At 34.5% G+C, this 16,637-nt stretch overlaps 2 protein-coding genes across 2 annotated transcripts in view; one reads left to right on the top strand and one right to left on the bottom strand.

Annotated features, from left to right (window-relative positions):
• The window catches only part of NSA2 (NSA2 ribosome biogenesis homolog (S. cerevisiae)), a 9,155-nt gene extending 7,352 nt beyond the window's left edge, over positions 1–1,803 (top strand). The window contains exons 5-6 of the mRNA XM_012721766.1: positions 741–933; positions 1,590–1,803. Of these exons, the coding sequence (XP_012577220.1) occupies positions 741–933; positions 1,590–1,657 (261 nt within the window). The 3' untranslated portion in view covers positions 1,658–1,803. The remainder of the gene's footprint in view (positions 1–740; positions 934–1,589) is intronic.
• A 745-nt stretch (positions 1,804–2,548) lies between these two features.
• Positions 2,549–16,637, bottom strand: part of FAM169A (family with sequence similarity 169, member A) — a 42,407-nt gene continuing 28,318 nt past the window's right edge. The window contains exons 7-13 of the mRNA XM_004678206.2: positions 15,634–15,762; positions 14,632–14,744; positions 12,679–12,718; positions 12,084–12,234; positions 9,224–9,377; positions 7,333–7,536; positions 2,549–6,509 (exon numbers count right to left, since the gene is read on the bottom strand). Coding sequence (XP_004678263.1) covers positions 5,964–6,509; positions 7,333–7,536; positions 9,224–9,377; positions 12,084–12,234; positions 12,679–12,718; positions 14,632–14,744; positions 15,634–15,762 — 1,337 coding nt within the window. The 3' untranslated portion in view covers positions 2,549–5,963. The remainder of the gene's footprint in view (positions 6,510–7,332; positions 7,537–9,223; positions 9,378–12,083; positions 12,235–12,678; positions 12,719–14,631; positions 14,745–15,633; positions 15,763–16,637) is intronic.

Here is a 16,637-nt window from a genome sequence, read left to right as displayed (position 1 = left end):
AGTTCTGTATGCACAAATAAATAAATCTTTAAAAAAAAAAAAGTCCCCTCCCCACTAGAGACAAAAATCAGAGACTATAAAGTATGACTGTAAAGTGCTACACGAGCCTCACCCCCCTGGGAAAAAAAATGTATCAGGGTTATTGGGTCCATCTGGTTTCTGTAACAGACCTGGCTGGGTTCTCACCAGTCTTCGTTCTGTACTACAATCAATGCAAAGAAAACTGACAACTCTGGCTTTTTTTTTTTTGAAATCATGGACGGTAGCTGAAGTGTCTAAATACTTGGGAGTCAGAGGATATTTCATTGTTTGATTCCAACTGCACACCAATTAATTTGGGAAAAGTTATTTTACCTGCTGGTTCTGGTTTTATTGTTAAAAATAGGGGCATTTCTTTTTATCATGTTTAAATGGCTGTTTGTGAACTCCGCCATAGTGGGCAACATGCAGTAATTCTGCAGTAAGTACAGATGCCTGGACAAGGGAAATAGAAGTACGATGCTAGCTGTTCCATAATAAAAACTGTAGGGCAGGCTTAGGTTCCCCCCACACATTTATCCTATAACTGTCAAATTTGCAGTCTATAGAATTAATTGTATTTTATTTGCTACCTTCAGATTCGATATTTTTCAATCCATGGCCTTTTTGGTTCGATTTTGGAGACAACTGAAAAACATAAGCAAAAGAATCATTACTCATTATTAACATTTTGGACTCAAATACTGTTTTTGACTTATTAGGGTTTACGTTTCAAAAAGGCCCATGTAACACATCCTGAACTGAAAGCCACCTTTTGTCTGCCAATACTTGGTGTAAAAAAGAATCCCTCATCTCCACTCTATACAACTTTGGGTGTTATCACCAAAGGTACTGTCATCGAAGTTAATGTGAGTGAATTGGGCCTTGTGACACAAGGAGGCAAAGTTATTTGGGGTGAGTATATTTTTGAATACAGGTTGTTATTTACAATCCTTGAATCGAGATTATCTTTAGGTTGACAAAATATAAGCAAACTGGATAATGTAGAATTAGATTATGTAGATTGTAATGTGGAACTAGTAAGTTAAAACTTGTTTTGATGTAATCAGATTTACATATTTAAGAATTTTTTTTGTAGAAGTAGTAGCTAGTTTTAGCTTTGGTATTAATTTAGTTTATTGGTTTCCATTACCTAAAGTACACTATATAGCTAGATTTTTTCCTCTAAAAAGATAATTATGATGGAAACAGATGCAGTTATAACTTAAAAGTATTATAATTAACCATGAATGAGGCATATATCAAACACATATCACACTATTTCAGTAATAATTAAAACAAATATCAGTTTCTTTTTAGTGCTCAGCTGTTTCTAATTTTCTTTGAAAAGAAAGAATATGGAGAATGGAGCTGACCACCATTTTGTAAAAATTCTATTTATACAAAAATTGTATTTAGAATTCAGATTCTTAGAATTCAAATTTCGTAAGGTCTCATTTCTCCTATCAATGTTTCTTTCTTAGAAGTTGTATTTTTGGTGAAGGTTATGTCCTTTAAAGTTAATTTTTATTAGCTAATATCCTTCTCTCCCCACTTTGTTTCATTCTTAGGAAAATATGCCCAGGTTACCAACAATCCTGAAAATGATGGATGTATAAATGCAGTCTTACTGGTTTGACAGCAGTTTCATACAAGTGACCCCATGGAACTATGGAAGACAACGCAGTAATCAGGAAGAACACCATGCTGTGTTTCTGAATGGTTTCAAACAGCCTTCCGTGCCTGCCATCATCAAAAGAACTATTATATTCTTTGCAAAAATAATTATGAATTTGTCTTTATTTTTGGGTCTCCTTAGCAAGTTTAGGTATTCATAAATTTTTTTTTAAAAATCAATTATAGAAATAGCCTGTTTTGAATGGGTACTAATGAATGGGTACTCACGATGCAGACCTATCATCACTGGAAAAGCCAGTTGTTACTTTTTATTACAGAGATTACTGATAAAATTAAATATGAAACTTAGGCTGCTAAATTTTGTCATGTTTAGACCTTACCTATAATCTCTTCCTTAGATGAACATCATCATTCTGAAAAGTATAGCATTAACAATAATGTTTAAATTTATATTTACATTGAAAATATATGCTAGAAGGCACTCTATACTAACAGTTCAAAAAAACTTAAAACCTTTTCACTGTCTGTAATTAATCATTTACTGCACAATGTCACTGAATTAATATTCATTTTTAAAAGGATACACTGATACCCTTCAAAGAAATTTATTTGCAGCCACTAAGATAATATTAAAAAGGGTTGTTTTAGGGTTGTCAACTGATTGAAACACTTTTTCAATGTAAATTATTGTTTATGGCTTTAAGCTTTAGGGTATCTGAATATCACATTGATCTATAAGCATTGTTTTAAGTTGTTTATTTCTTTAAGATCTGCTTTTTAATGTACCAGTGTAATCAGGTGTGCCTTTAACAAAAGCATCTAAACAAACTCAGTATCTAAAGACATCAACATCAATAAAATTAGGGGAAAGTATTTCACAACACAGACCAGGAAACAATCACAAAATAGAAGGTTTAATCACTGCTTTTAAACTTAAAAGAAAGAAGAAAAAAAAAGAAAAACTATGAAAACAGAAACTACCAGAAAAACAAACTTTAGTAAGACTTGCTGTTCTGAGTAAGGTTAACATCTTTTTTAAGTTCTATAAACATCGAAGTTTAAGAACACTGACACTTAGGAATAAAAAGCCTACTTTCTTGGAAATGACAATTCAGTATGATAAAATCACTTTTTTAAGGATGACAGAAGTTGAACTTTACAATTAGGTTTTAACAAATATTTTACCACTAAGAGAAATGAGGAATGTGTGAATGACTTAGGTTTTGGAAGGTTAAACAACAAAAAATTGATTAAAGGTAAGCACTACAAAACAGCTCTTGCTTATTTTGTAAGATAAAAAATAAGCAAATTACTTGTACAAAGAAAACTTGGTATCAAGTGTGCAAACAGAAGCATAATATTTGTAACTAGTCACACTCATGAAAGACGGGGTAACATCTTAAATTGCCATATTGCTACTATTGGACATACAAGAAGTCTCTAAAATTCTATTACACTGATGAGTGATGTTAGTATAAACCCTTTATTTACAGTAAGGTTTGTATAAGTTTGCTGGTGTGACCAAACCTTAGAAGGTAATTCCTAAGGGTAAAGCAGAACATAAGAGCAGATAGATACTAGGTAAAGATTCAAGTTGATGCAATCATTAACCCTCAAGAGATTTTTCCAAAGTCACTGAGACCACTTTAGACTATGTTCTGGTAATCAGCTAAAAGTAAACCATCAGCCACTAATAATTACCGTTGTTTTGATAATTCTTTGCACAGAATGGAAAGAACATGAGAAGAGACTCATTTTAGGTGGGAGAGGGACGTCGTTCTATCATGCTATTTGATCTAAAAAAAAAAAAAAAAAGACCCTATTTCACCTTAAAAGTTGTAGAGGAGCTTTACAAGAAATTATTAAATATACTTATTTCTGTGATGTCTAGCAACTGAATAAACTTGAAAGCTGAACTAAAATTTTCCTAATAACCATCTGCTTTATATCACACAAGGAAATATACATGTATTTACACAAACTGAAGTAAACTCCCTTCACCACCACCAAGACGTAACAGTTTACAAAGGACTATGGAATGTGACTGGACACTAAACTATAACGGGCTGGTTGAAATCAAATTTCAGTTCTCTAATTCTGGTAGTTATTTAATGCCTGCACAAACTAGGTTTATTTAGATTTCCTTTTGCAGATAAGTTTTGTTATAAACTATACTCACTGTTTATAGAACTCAAGATACTGACGATGAATATTAGGTTCTTTTGTGTGACTGAACTCTCTACCATATAAATACCAAGATAACATTTCCTATCAGAAAATACCAAATTATCTTGTGTGCGGAACAAAATGTCTTGAAATTGCTTAAATGTACTTAATCAGAATAAGCCAAACAAGTTTATACTATTTGTCCCCAGTGATCACATAGGAATACCATTTATTTTTGATAGACTTAGTGACTCTATGTCAAGAGTTTTCAGCTCAATTTTCTTAAATTGGACCCTTTAAAGTATCTCAAGGAAAACGATGAATGCAAAAAGTAAAATAAGTGTTAGGTTTGTAAATCTATTTTAAGAAATCAAAAGTGGAAAGGTTTAAGTATTTACTAAATCTTTAGTTCCCTATTAGTCACGCCTATTTTTTCACTTAGCATTTGTTGAGAAAACAAATGGCAAAAGTGCCCTAATTTTCATTTTGAGTGAATAATCTGGTTTACCACTAACTAGTAATTAAAGAAAATTTAATGACTATAAAGTTTCAAAATTCTCCACCAATAAAGAGTGTTTGCTATATTACTTCCTTCAAGATTTTAATTCAACTCATTAGGTCTTTCTAAAATACCAACATTCTTCCCCCAAATTAACATCTGCCTACGGACTGAATAAATTTTCAACATTAAGCCTTACACCCCAATATCACAAAATCATAACACTTTTCCATGTAAGGATTAAGCTGTTATTCTAAATGGTCAGAAAGCATTCGCCAATGTAGATACATTTGTGTACACATTAACACCTCCAAGGAGGAGGACTGTTCTGAGACTGGATTCTAAGACCACTTTGTTCATTAAAAATAAATTATTCAAAAATTAGCAGTTGAGGTTTCTGCATTTTTTCTCAGGCAAAGGCTTGTACTGGCAACACTATATGCATACAGGCTATCTGCAAACTTTTCCTCAGAACAAATGAAGTTAGCAAGACGTAGCAGACAACAGAAGCCTCCAATCTTGTAATGATAGGTCTTAAGGCAGCTTTATTTCCGCTACCTCAGATAAGAGCATGGAATTACAAACCTACCTCAGAATGGATGCCAGGGGTTGACGCTGGCAGGCAGGCTGATCTTTTGACTGGTATCACTCCGTGAGTTAAGAAAGTGGATGAAAAGTAAGGGGAATTTTTAATAAGGCTCTGAATAAAGCCAGCAGAAACACTGAAGAAGCCTAAAGAAGTTTCATACCTCTGGAGTGCACATTAACTGGATGAGGACAAAATCCCCAGCTTATTTCTCTGATCACAACGGGATAGTTCAAGTTAATTGTATTGGTTGGAATATTTAACTAAAGGTGAGAGTATACCCTTTAAACTTGTATCTGAATATATAGAGACAAAAATTAAGGCAAAGTAATACTTCAAAAGAAATTTTAACTGTATTAGTACCTACATGACAAAGTTAAATCCCTAGAAGTATTAATATCAGGTGTTAGAAAGAATGAACTAGATACAAATTTTGGTCTACCTTCCCACAGGCACTGCATGCAGTCTAAGGGAGAAACTGCATGTACAGCTAGAATTAAGAAGCCAAAATATCACCTTTAAACATTTGACCCTAAATTTCTATATTTGTGCTCTCATTGAGTTATATTTATTCTGATTTACTGACATTTTTGTTTAGGCATGCCTACATTTTAAAAAATGGTGACTAGTTTGATATTTAAAATAAAACTTCTAGATCCCTCACCAAGTTTACTATTAAAACCCTTTGTATAAAAGATTTCAGTGATCCTTACAAGTAATGGAAAGCCTACTACTTTCAAAGTTTTTAATATATATATTTTTAATAATGGTCAGATATCCCCAACTACTAAATAAAATATACTATGATCTGGTTTTCCAAAATTGAAACATGGCTAATAAAAATTAAAAAGAAAATTATTTACACAAAATACCCTAAAAAATTAAAAATGGTGATTCTAGGCCCTATGGGGATGGGAAAACTGCATCATAAATAAGTTCAAATTGAAATTTTGGAAACTTTTGTCCTATGCCCCATGCTGTTTATTAATTGCCATATCTTAAAAACAACAATTATGTTACAAAGAAGAGAACTGATCATCTCTATTTCTTCTTCACTCATGTAAGCTTGGCTTTCTTCTTAGCAGGTCCTTTATGCCCTTTGGCCTTTCTTCTTAAATTCCGCCTGTCTACAACAGGCACTTCTACTTCTATTTCCTCGGAGCTGCTATCCACAGTTTTTTCTGTTGATTGTGGAAATTGATCTAGTTGCTCAGAAGATGCTTCGGACTGCTCCTCTGACTGATTCTTCTGTCCTGAATTCTGTGAAAATGGCACATCTTCAAGTTCCACCTCTATCAAAGAACTCTGAGGAAGAGCAGAAGATGTTTCCTGGGGCTCAGATACCCCCTCTTCACCCTGGTCTTCCAGTGAGGAAGTAGTGTGGGGTGACAAATTTTCAGAGATTGATTCTTCAGAAAACTCAGCTATCACAGAGCTTGGAAAACCACTGTCAGATCGTTCTTCATTCGGCATAGTAGCAGCACTGTCTGAACTCCCAAAATGAGCTTTCTTTCTTGAAACTAGTGATTTCTCTTCAGCGTGCCCCTTCTCATCAGATGGGCCTTCATCTAGCAGTATTTCTGAGTCAGTTATATTTGAGGTCTGAAAATAAAACAGTTGGTGAACAAATAAATTTCTACAGTTCTTAAATCGTTCTCTGATCCTAGTATGAAATGACATTAAGTAGCAGCTCAAAGGATCCAGTGTTGATTACTTTTGTTAATCATATACACTGAATACAACTCAATTTCTTCTAAACTGTCTCATGATCACCTTGATACATTAAGTTTTTGCTTTAAAGATAAAAAAAATTTTGCCTCAAAAATTACTTAAAATGTTTTCAATTTCTTATCAAAATTCTCCAAAACCATGAATCAATTCAAAGATTTTAATTCCTTGGTGTTACTGGAGCCAGAACCAGGAGTCCCTGGGGACTCAACACTGCCACCTCACCAAGTCTGGTTTCATAAGATGATAAAGGGCGTGTGTTTATGTGAGGCACTAATAAAATAATACTATGTAATATTCAACCTTAAACTTTAATATTCAAAAGTAAAAATTAAATCTCTTGAAAAATATTCCATCATATCCCCCTAAGTAAACAAATCAAACTTACTGTATTGGTTACAGATTGCAAGCAACAGGTATTCAGATATTGGTAAACATTAAAATACTGAATTTAGTAGATAATGAATTTCTTTATCCATTTTTCTAAGCACTTCCCTAAATCTACAAGGCAAAATTCATTGTCACCATATAGCAGATAATGAGTAAGGTTTATGGAATGTTACTGAATCCACTTTCTTAAAATACAAACTATAAAAGTTCATTTTCCTGAAGAGCAATACATGTTAAGGCAGACTATATATACTGTGTACTCCGTACCACCTTAACTACAAAACAAATTAAGTTATTTTTCCCCTACCTTATCCTGTGCAACAGCCTCAGGGGGTTTTGAAGATTCTACCACTGTTGGGACAAGATTTGTGGACTCTTCATTGGAATTAAAAGACTGCAACTTTAACTCTTCATCTAAAACTTCACTAGTGGAGTCTTCCTCTTCGGTTGTGAGGGAGGTCTTAAGAGTATCATCCATAATCTCACCATTCATAGGCTCCAATTCAGACTCCTGCACCATGTGGAGGAGAGGGAGAAAGGTCAGATTAGACCCAATTACAAATACCTAATTATCATAAAAAAAAAAAGTGGTCCCATTCTCAGCTCCTGTTGTCATACCCTAGGACTCAAGATTAATTCCATTTGATAAAGGCATGGATAAAGGAAAAGTCTCATGGAGGGAAGAAGAGATTTGTAAGGGCGGGTCAGTTAAAAAATAAAGACTTCCAAAGTAGCCCATACTGCCACAGCTCTCATGGAGAAAGAGGGCAGGAACAGAATGCTCTGAGTGCAGGAACAGAATGCTCTGCAACACAAAGTGGGCCCAGATTCCACCCCTTTCTGATTCTTCTTATTGGGAGAAACCTTTTAAGCATAAAGGGAACAGTGTCTAGTTTTGATGCCAGCTTCATAGACACCGGCTCTGGAATCTGGAGGAGCCCCTAGAAAGCCAGTTTACTCTGCCAGGGATAGGAAGCCCCACCAGTCTTGTAGGGTTCTGCGTTGGTACAGTTCTTGCTAAAAGAACAGAGCCCTTAATCTCAGTTCATTGTCCAGCCAACCCAGGTCATTCCAAGCAGCCCTGCTCCTTAATTACATTAAATAAGAAGAAAGTAATCTAATAACAATTCCAATTTCTGAAACTCTTCTTCCAGTATTGATCAACTTATAATACTTCTATTTAATGTCTACGTTTCTAATTAATCCTTGTGACATTCTAATAATTTGAAGGTATTTTATTACCATTTTAAAAATTAGAGAATTGATGAACCTAAATAGATTTGGATGGGTTATATCCTCCTCTGAAGTCAAATAAGGAACATTTTTCAGAGGTACACTGAAATCAGAGAAATGGCAAAATCTGGTCACACAGTAAACAGAATAGATTACACACCAGTGATAATTATAAGAAGACTCATAAAAGGATCAACCAGTATAGGAAAAATGTTAAAAGGAAGAAAATTAGAAAGCACCATAAGCTTCTCCAAAATAGAACTTTGGTGAGTAACTAAAAGTGAGAAGCAACAGAATAGAAAAAGTTAGTGCTTCAAGTTTTAAGTTTGAGAACATGTGGAAGAAAAGAGTCAACACAGAGGTAGTTTTGAAAGATATAATAAGCAATATGGAGAGGAAAAGACTGATCTTATATAAAAAGAGCAGATATTGGACAAAGAGGAAGAAAAAGATGGGGACAAATAGTTGAGATGCAAAAATCATGTCAGATAACAGAGGCTTTTTCTCTGTTTTCAACTGTTAAAAAATAATTATTTTTCCAGGAATCTGTAAAATCAATTTTATTCCTTTTCTTCTCATCAAACAGAGGTCTAAGGAGGAGACACTTTGATGTTAAGTCATTCTAACTGGCTCTCTAAGGTAGACATTATAGTTACATCATTGGTGTCACATATTTAATACCACAAATTTATATTTAAAGTGCACTAAGAGACCTTACTACCTAAACATTCTCTATGTTTTCTTTGCACTAAGTGAAATTTTTACGAATTCAGTTTGAAACGGAAAATGCTACTTGCAACTTTATTCTCTCCCCAATTTTAGTACTTGACCTTGCTCAATATATGCTCCTTAACATTAAACACAGTTCCTACCAATACTCCAAAATATGTCATTCTATCCTTTTAACAATATATGATTAAGAAAGCTAAATTTTGGCCTGCTTTATTTAATAAGTGACCTCACACCTTTTCACCATCTTGCTTCTCCAAGCGTGCCTGGGCTTCGGGTGCTGGTCGGGCATCTCGGTCACTGCTCTCATCATCAAATTCAATCATGCCCTGTTCGTGTTCTTCCATGAATTCTTCGGAGCTCTCTGATGTGCGTGCAGTAGACTCCAATCTAGAAAACAAAAGAACACCATTCTATTTGCTATGTTAAGGAAGAATACAAAATTTCACAAATCTGTTGTTAAAATAACACTAAGTACTCAGTCAACATCTTCAAATTTTACAATCCAAAACTTTTGTTCTCTTTCTACCTTGTTTTATAGTTCAATTAATATCACCATCTTCTCAATCATGGGAATTAGACTCTTCTATTACTATTTATCTTATTGGATCTTACTCAGTTAGGATGAACATATATTCCAGTTTATCTGGAACAGTTCAGGTTACAGATTTTGTCCCAGGATGAATACATTCTAATAGTGTCCCTTTTGTTCTCAAATACATCATTTGGACAAATTGTATGGTTTGCTCTACCTCCAAAATGCTTTCAAACATATGTCTGACTTCCTATTCCCATTTTTGTGGCCCTCCTCAAGGCCCCATGTCTCTCTGTACCTTCACTGTTACTTCTCAACTCATCTTCAACAGGCAGAGCATTCTTTATTACCACTTTCCGAGCTGCTTTTAATACACATATCTGTACCTCTGACAGGTCAGCTCAGAAACACTGATGGTTCTCTATGACTTAGGAGACAAGATGTGCCTCTTTCAAAGTCTAACATGACCATATCCTTCTAATTTTTCCTCCTCCTAGCTGCTTCTGTTTTCTTATACATCAGTAATCAATACTCCACCAAGTTTTCCCTTTACTAGATCTGTGCAGTATAATGCATTAGCCCACAAAACACATCATTATTTAAAGTTCATTAAAATTAAGTGAAATTTAAAGTGTTCGTTTATGCTTCAAGTGCTCAATGAGCATACTGGGAATTGGTTGCCATACTGGGCAAGGCAGATAGAAAACATTCCCATAATCACGGAAAGTTCAACTGCACAGCTCTGATATAAATCACAGATCAACAAACATGTCCTCTTGGTTTTGTGGTCATATAGTCACTGTCCAACTACTTAGCTCCACCACTGTGAAACAAAAGCAACCAAAATAAACATGTTAACTAATGTGTGTGGATGTGTTATAATAAAATTTAACTTATAACAGTTAGTAGCTCAATTTGGCTTGCAGAGCACAGATTGTAGACCTATGGACTAGAAAACTTCTCTCAACGCTGTTCGTTGAGTTTCTAGTTATCTCTGAAGAGTGGTCCAAAGGCCAAATCTCTCCATCCTTCAACTAGAATTAATCACACACTCCCCTGGGTGTAACTGCAGCATTCCATAACTTCTATCATTGTACCATCACAATTCACCTTACAGTGCTCTTAACCCGTGTCACAGGCGCAGACAGTTGTATCTGAAACCACTCAACAGTAAATTTGAGGGCTAAGGTGATGTTTTGCTTTTTAGAAGTATCTGAGTAAGGGCACTTCCTGGTAGCACAACGGGTTGAAAAGCAACAGCACTATGAAGCTAACGCAGTCACTGCAGCATGAGTTCTATCCCCGGCCCCAGAGGTGACCCACATGGCGTGGCAGACCTCTCCTGACCCGCCCACAACTCCCCTCAGCAGTGTAGTTCAGTCTATCTGCCTGTTCTGCTCCCCACTCTGTCTTTGGTGAATCATCTCAGCCCCATATCTCTGGCCTGTATCCCAGGCATAAATAAATTAATCTTTAAAAAAAAAAAAAAGAAGTATCTGAGTAAGTTTTCAAATATTTGCCTTACTTTCTATTTATGAAAAGCAAACAATTCCACAATAGTTCTGGGCTGTTCATTCTAAAATACACTGTTACATTCTGTTCTAAAATATATCAAAATACTGTTCAGTGAGAAAATGGTAATTATCCAAACTCTTATTCTTTTCACAAATTACTAGATTTAAATATTTACTTATATCTGCCTTTACAATGAATTTTTCACCAAAAACTACATATGTATTTAAAATCAGCTACACAATAAAATTATTGTTACAGAATTCTGTAACTAAGTAAAATAATTCCACAGCTAATAAGTCCCCTAGGGAACTTACTGAACTATTAACGTTATCATTACTCATAAGTTAAATCAAATAGCACAGTAAAATGAATCAGCTATAAAGAAAAAAATCAGGTCTTTTTTTTTTTTTAAAAAAAGATTTATTTATTTATGCATACATAGCTGGGGTACAGGCTAGAGGCTCAGGGACGGCAAGAGGCTTCACCAGAGACAGAGTGGGGAACAGAACAGGCAGATGGACGAAGCACACTGCTGAGGGGAGCAGCGGGCAGGTCAGGAGAGGTCTGCCGCGCCATGTGGGTCACCTTTGGGGCAGGCGGGAATCGAACTCATGCAGAAGTGGCTTTAGCTTCTCAATGCTGTGCTTTAACCTGCTGCGCCACCAGGGAGGGCCCAAAAAATCAGGTATTTTTAAATTAACCAAACTTAAGCATTATGAAACATTACAGCTACTGTTAAATTCAAAGTTGGTGATAATGACGCAGTTCTGTGTAGTATACAACCACTAGAATATTCTTTTGGATTTTCATACAATAGAGATTAACTCATGATTTTAGTCCATTCTCTTACTAACAGTTTCTCCCTATTACACTGTCAAGGTGATACCACTGGCAAGTGTAATCAATAATCTTAGAAGAATTCAAATACAAAGTTTTATACAAGGTCATTTGCTATACAAACAATATAATGATAGCTTCCACATATTAAGTGCTAGTGATATGAAAATATGAATAAACAAATGGAAGTAAAATAAGCAGTTCTTTACTTGTTTATTGAAGCTGTAGGTGAAGTCTGGGAAATCCTTTCATCTTCACCTTGAGAACTACTAAATTCAGAATCCTGAAACCGTTTTCCAATCTTTGGCCTCTTGAGGTGACTACTTCGGGTACGAGTGGAAACCGGTGTTTTATTGTGACCTGAGAAAAACATCAAAATTGCGCATAGTTTATTATATATTGAACGGCTGCCTACCAAAATACCCAGAAATGTAAAAACTGCTGATTTACATCTCTCTACATGAGACACTTCCATTCTCTCTCATACACCAAGCATAGAAATGATATTTTTTTCCCTAAATTATGAAATAAAACTTTGTCAATATTCATGTCTTTCAATTTCCATGTCACCATGAAATCTATAAAGTGTTCCTGCATTTTCACTTATATTCTCTCCTAATAACCCTAGTTTAAAAATTAGGAAAAGAGAGGTACAATACTCTGTTCACACAGTAAAACAGTGGTAATGGTGTCATTAGAACTCAAATCTAGACTTCAGAGCTGGGTGTCTTCACTTACTGTAAGGGACACAGACACACAATTCAAAGTGTTCTCACACTAACTGACATCAGATTTATTTTTTACCTTCAGAAGTACTTGCAAAGGCATCTTTTAGGGAATCAATCTAAAAGAGAGATATCAGTTAAAAACCAAAGTTCTAGGTAATTTTTTCCTGCTTCATTCATAGGCATCAAAGAGAATCTTTTAAAATGTATTTCAAATAACACTATTTGAATAATATTTACTATTTATTAAAAAAGAAAACACACACACACACACAAAACCGTAAGCTATGGGAAGCCCTGGTTTTCTAAGAACCTAAGTAAAACTCAAGCCATCTAGTAACCTACTGCGACACACAGCGGCATTTCCCAGCATCTGTCCTCAACTACTCATTTTTCTTAGCAACAGCTCTCCCCAGTGCAATTTATCTACTAACTTCACCTCAACAGATGATTTAAGTGCTCTAATTTTCTTTGTGATTTCCAAAGAATTATCTTCCCAGTAAATGTTCCATCCAATTTTACACCCAACTGGTCTGAAACTAAACTCTTCGATCTTTTTTCAACATTATTCCCTAACTTGGTTAATGGTACTAACTGGGTTAGTCATTCTAGTCAGAAACCTGTGAGGTATTAATGACTTCTCCCTTATGCAATCAACCACAAAATCTGTCAACTTCAGCTCGACGAATTTCTCAAAACTAAGCCCCTCCCCACCCCATGTATTACTAAATCTTAGCTCATGTTTTTAACAGTTTAACCCTAACTACTCACTAACCTCCTCACTGATACACCTCACTCTTACCTCATGCTCTGTAGTACCAGTACAGATCTTGGTAACAGATGCTTCCAAGCCATCAATCCCACCACTCCTTTGCTTTAAAAAATTAATGGTTTGTCACTGCATGGAATACAAACTCTCACACTCTTCAAAATGAAAAACTTCTTAGATATCAAACATCCATTTTCTGTCCTGCCTGTGTTTGTTTACAAGCTATCTTTGGAATCCTATAACTGTTGCCGCAAACACCTATCCTTTACAAGTCAGTTCAGTTACCACTTCACCTATTCCAGAGTTACTCACTTGCTATATGACTTAAGGCAATTATCACTGTTCACTTATCTGTTTCCAGTAACTGTCAATCTACTTCTTTTAAGCCTATACGTATTTCTATAATGTAATAACCATATTTATTGGTTTACATACAAGCCATATTTATATGGTTCTTGTGCCTGGCCCAGCATCTACTTCAATACTAAAATGGCTCTCCATTCATCTACTTTCAGGTTATTTACTATTTTCAAAGTACATTATATTTTATAAAGACCAATGTATATAGACACAAGGTTATATAAGGATAATGGCTTCATAACTTTAATCTCCTAATTCCACTTCTACAAATATATCTGTGCAATTAAATAACTGCATAGGCACAAAGATGCATGTATTAATGTGTTTACTTCTGCACCATTTATAAATAAAAAATGTAAATTTAATATGTGAAGCAAATAAATGATATTTCCATATCAACATAGTAGAATAAATAATATGCTGCTATTTAACGATACCATTTTAACAGCATAACACCACAGGAAATGCTTGCAATGAAGAAAAGCAGGAGGCAGCACAAAACAATAAGAGCAAAAATATCATGTATACAGATTCCTGTTTTACAATATAATTTATACCTATATAATATACATATATCTATTATTCTATTATATAGCATATATAGTATCTACATACATCTGTGTATGATATACATTGTTTTATAACACAGAACTATTAATGCTGCTATATCTGGGGGGAAGTAAGATTACAGATTTTTTTCTTCTATATTATTTTAGGTGAATTCCAAAATGACTCTTAAATTAACTCGCCACACTATTACAATTAAAATTATTTTTCAAAGAAAATAACCTTAGAAACCAAGTAACAGAAGATGCCAAGAAAAACAGAAATTATGCAAGTTTGGTAAGTAAATTATGACATTAAAACAGTTAAATATCAACTGAATTTTAACAGTGTACATACAGTTAAGTGCATCTCACTAGGCTGATTGTCTTCAGTTTCTGCTTCATATTCTGGAACAGGCAAAAGACCATATTCTCCAGACATAGGTCTTTTAGCTTCATTTTGAGAGATTGCTGTGTACAAAATAATTTTTTAAATTATAACCCAAATGTTTCTATTGTTTTTTGTACCGGTTTCCTGTTCTTTTAATTGCAATTATACTGTTTTATTTCTTTATAAAAAATATGTCTAGTAGTTTAAAGTGCTTGCTTTCTTCTCATTAAATTAATCTACAATGCGGAGTGGAGCATCTTTTCTGACTTGGCAAATTGTCAAACTCCTTACAAAGTTTGAACCAGCTTTCAAAAACTTATCCTTGTCCTTTCAGTGCCATGACATAGCTCTGAGAATTTCTTTAATATGAAATTTTTCATGGTCATCCTTTACAACCCAATAGCTTTCCACATCTGTAACTATATGCTTGCTTTTACTAAGTTCCTCTGATTGCAAAATACAGAACTGCTTCTTGAATGGCACCAATACCAACATTTCCAAGGTCATCAGTATCTTCTATATCCTCTGTTGACATTCCATTCAAATTCTGCAATGTTTTTACTGATTTTTACAAGAGTCCTGAAAAGCAGCCTGGACAAACATGTCTTCGAAAACTAGGTGTGGCATATTTCCTCCACTGATAAGTGAAACCCTGCAATTATACTGGGTCTAAATAGTATCGATAGCTAGTGATTTTGGAGAGGGAAGCACGAGTTTGGCAGCTGCCTTTGATGCCCTGCACCAAAGTTATCTCTCACCCGTTATATCCATGTGAACTTCTACATCCTGCTGGGCAGCTCTAGGTTCCTTTACCAGTGACACAAATGTTAATGTTAATGTACAACTAAAATTTCGACTCTAGAAAAGTTAACCCATTACAAAATACCATGACTCTGAACCACAGAACACAACCATCCTCAAGCACTACATTTTAAGGGGAACTTGTGTTAAAACTGAAACCATTCTCACCTGCAATTTTATGTGTTTCTCTCTGTAATGCTCTGGTGACTGGTATTCGCTGGTACCAGTGACCAACGCCTTCAACTTCCCAAAGAAGCTCGTGGTCTCCTGGATATTTTTCAAAGTATTGCTTGCAAGCTGAAAAACACACATAGAATTTTCTAGAAATCTCAAATATATGTTGCTTTGGAAAACAAGAAAGAAAAGTCAGGTGACTTACTCACCTTATGGGGCTAACATAACCCTGACTTCAAAAACACAATGGCAGTTCAAGAAAATTATATAGCAGTTTCATTTGCCAATAAAAATGCTAAATAGAAGCTCCAATTAAAGTTTTACCATGACCAAGCAATAAAAATACTAATAAAAGATGGACTTTATCTTTAAAGAGAAAATTGGTAAATGTTACTGAGGGGCAAAAGAAAACTGAATAAAAGAGCTGTTAATCAACAGTCAAAATACCAATTCTCACCAAAATATTTTATAAATTCCATATAGTATCAAACAAAATTCTGACAAAGCTTATGTGTTAATGAAACTTGACAATAATCAATCCCAAATTCAAAATGAAAAACAAAGGGTCAAGAAAAAATATTTAGATAATGTTGAAGGAGAAAGGAAGGAACTGTCCGAGCAGGCACCAAATCTAAAACTAATAAGTATTATTCTATGTCAAGCATACTTTAGTTAACAAAAAGAATATGGGGGATAAAAGAATCATCATGAAGCCACAGAATTAAAGAAACCTGGTGTTAATATAAGAAAATACAAATAGAAAAAAGAAGAAAACTACCAGAAAAAAAATTCAGGAAGACTTACACACCTATTAAGAATTTGGCAAATAACAGAGGGGGAAACAATCCAGAAGAGAATGGATTAACTATTGAAATAATAATGTTAGGATAAAATCTACACAGGAAAAAAGGTAGATCTTGACCCTCACATCAACATCATTCATAAAAATAACAGCTAACAACAAATGTTGGCGAGGATGTGGAGAAAAAGGAACTCTC

This window comes from Condylura cristata, unplaced genomic scaffold, assembly GCF_000260355.1.
Source record: "Condylura cristata isolate star-nosed mole 26May11 unplaced genomic scaffold, ConCri1.0 scaffold00007, whole genome shotgun sequence".
Taxonomy (NCBI): domain Eukaryota; kingdom Metazoa; phylum Chordata; class Mammalia; order Eulipotyphla; family Talpidae; genus Condylura; species Condylura cristata.
The sequence above is the reverse complement of the archived record's forward strand: the minus strand, read 5'-3'. Positions and strand labels throughout refer to the sequence as shown.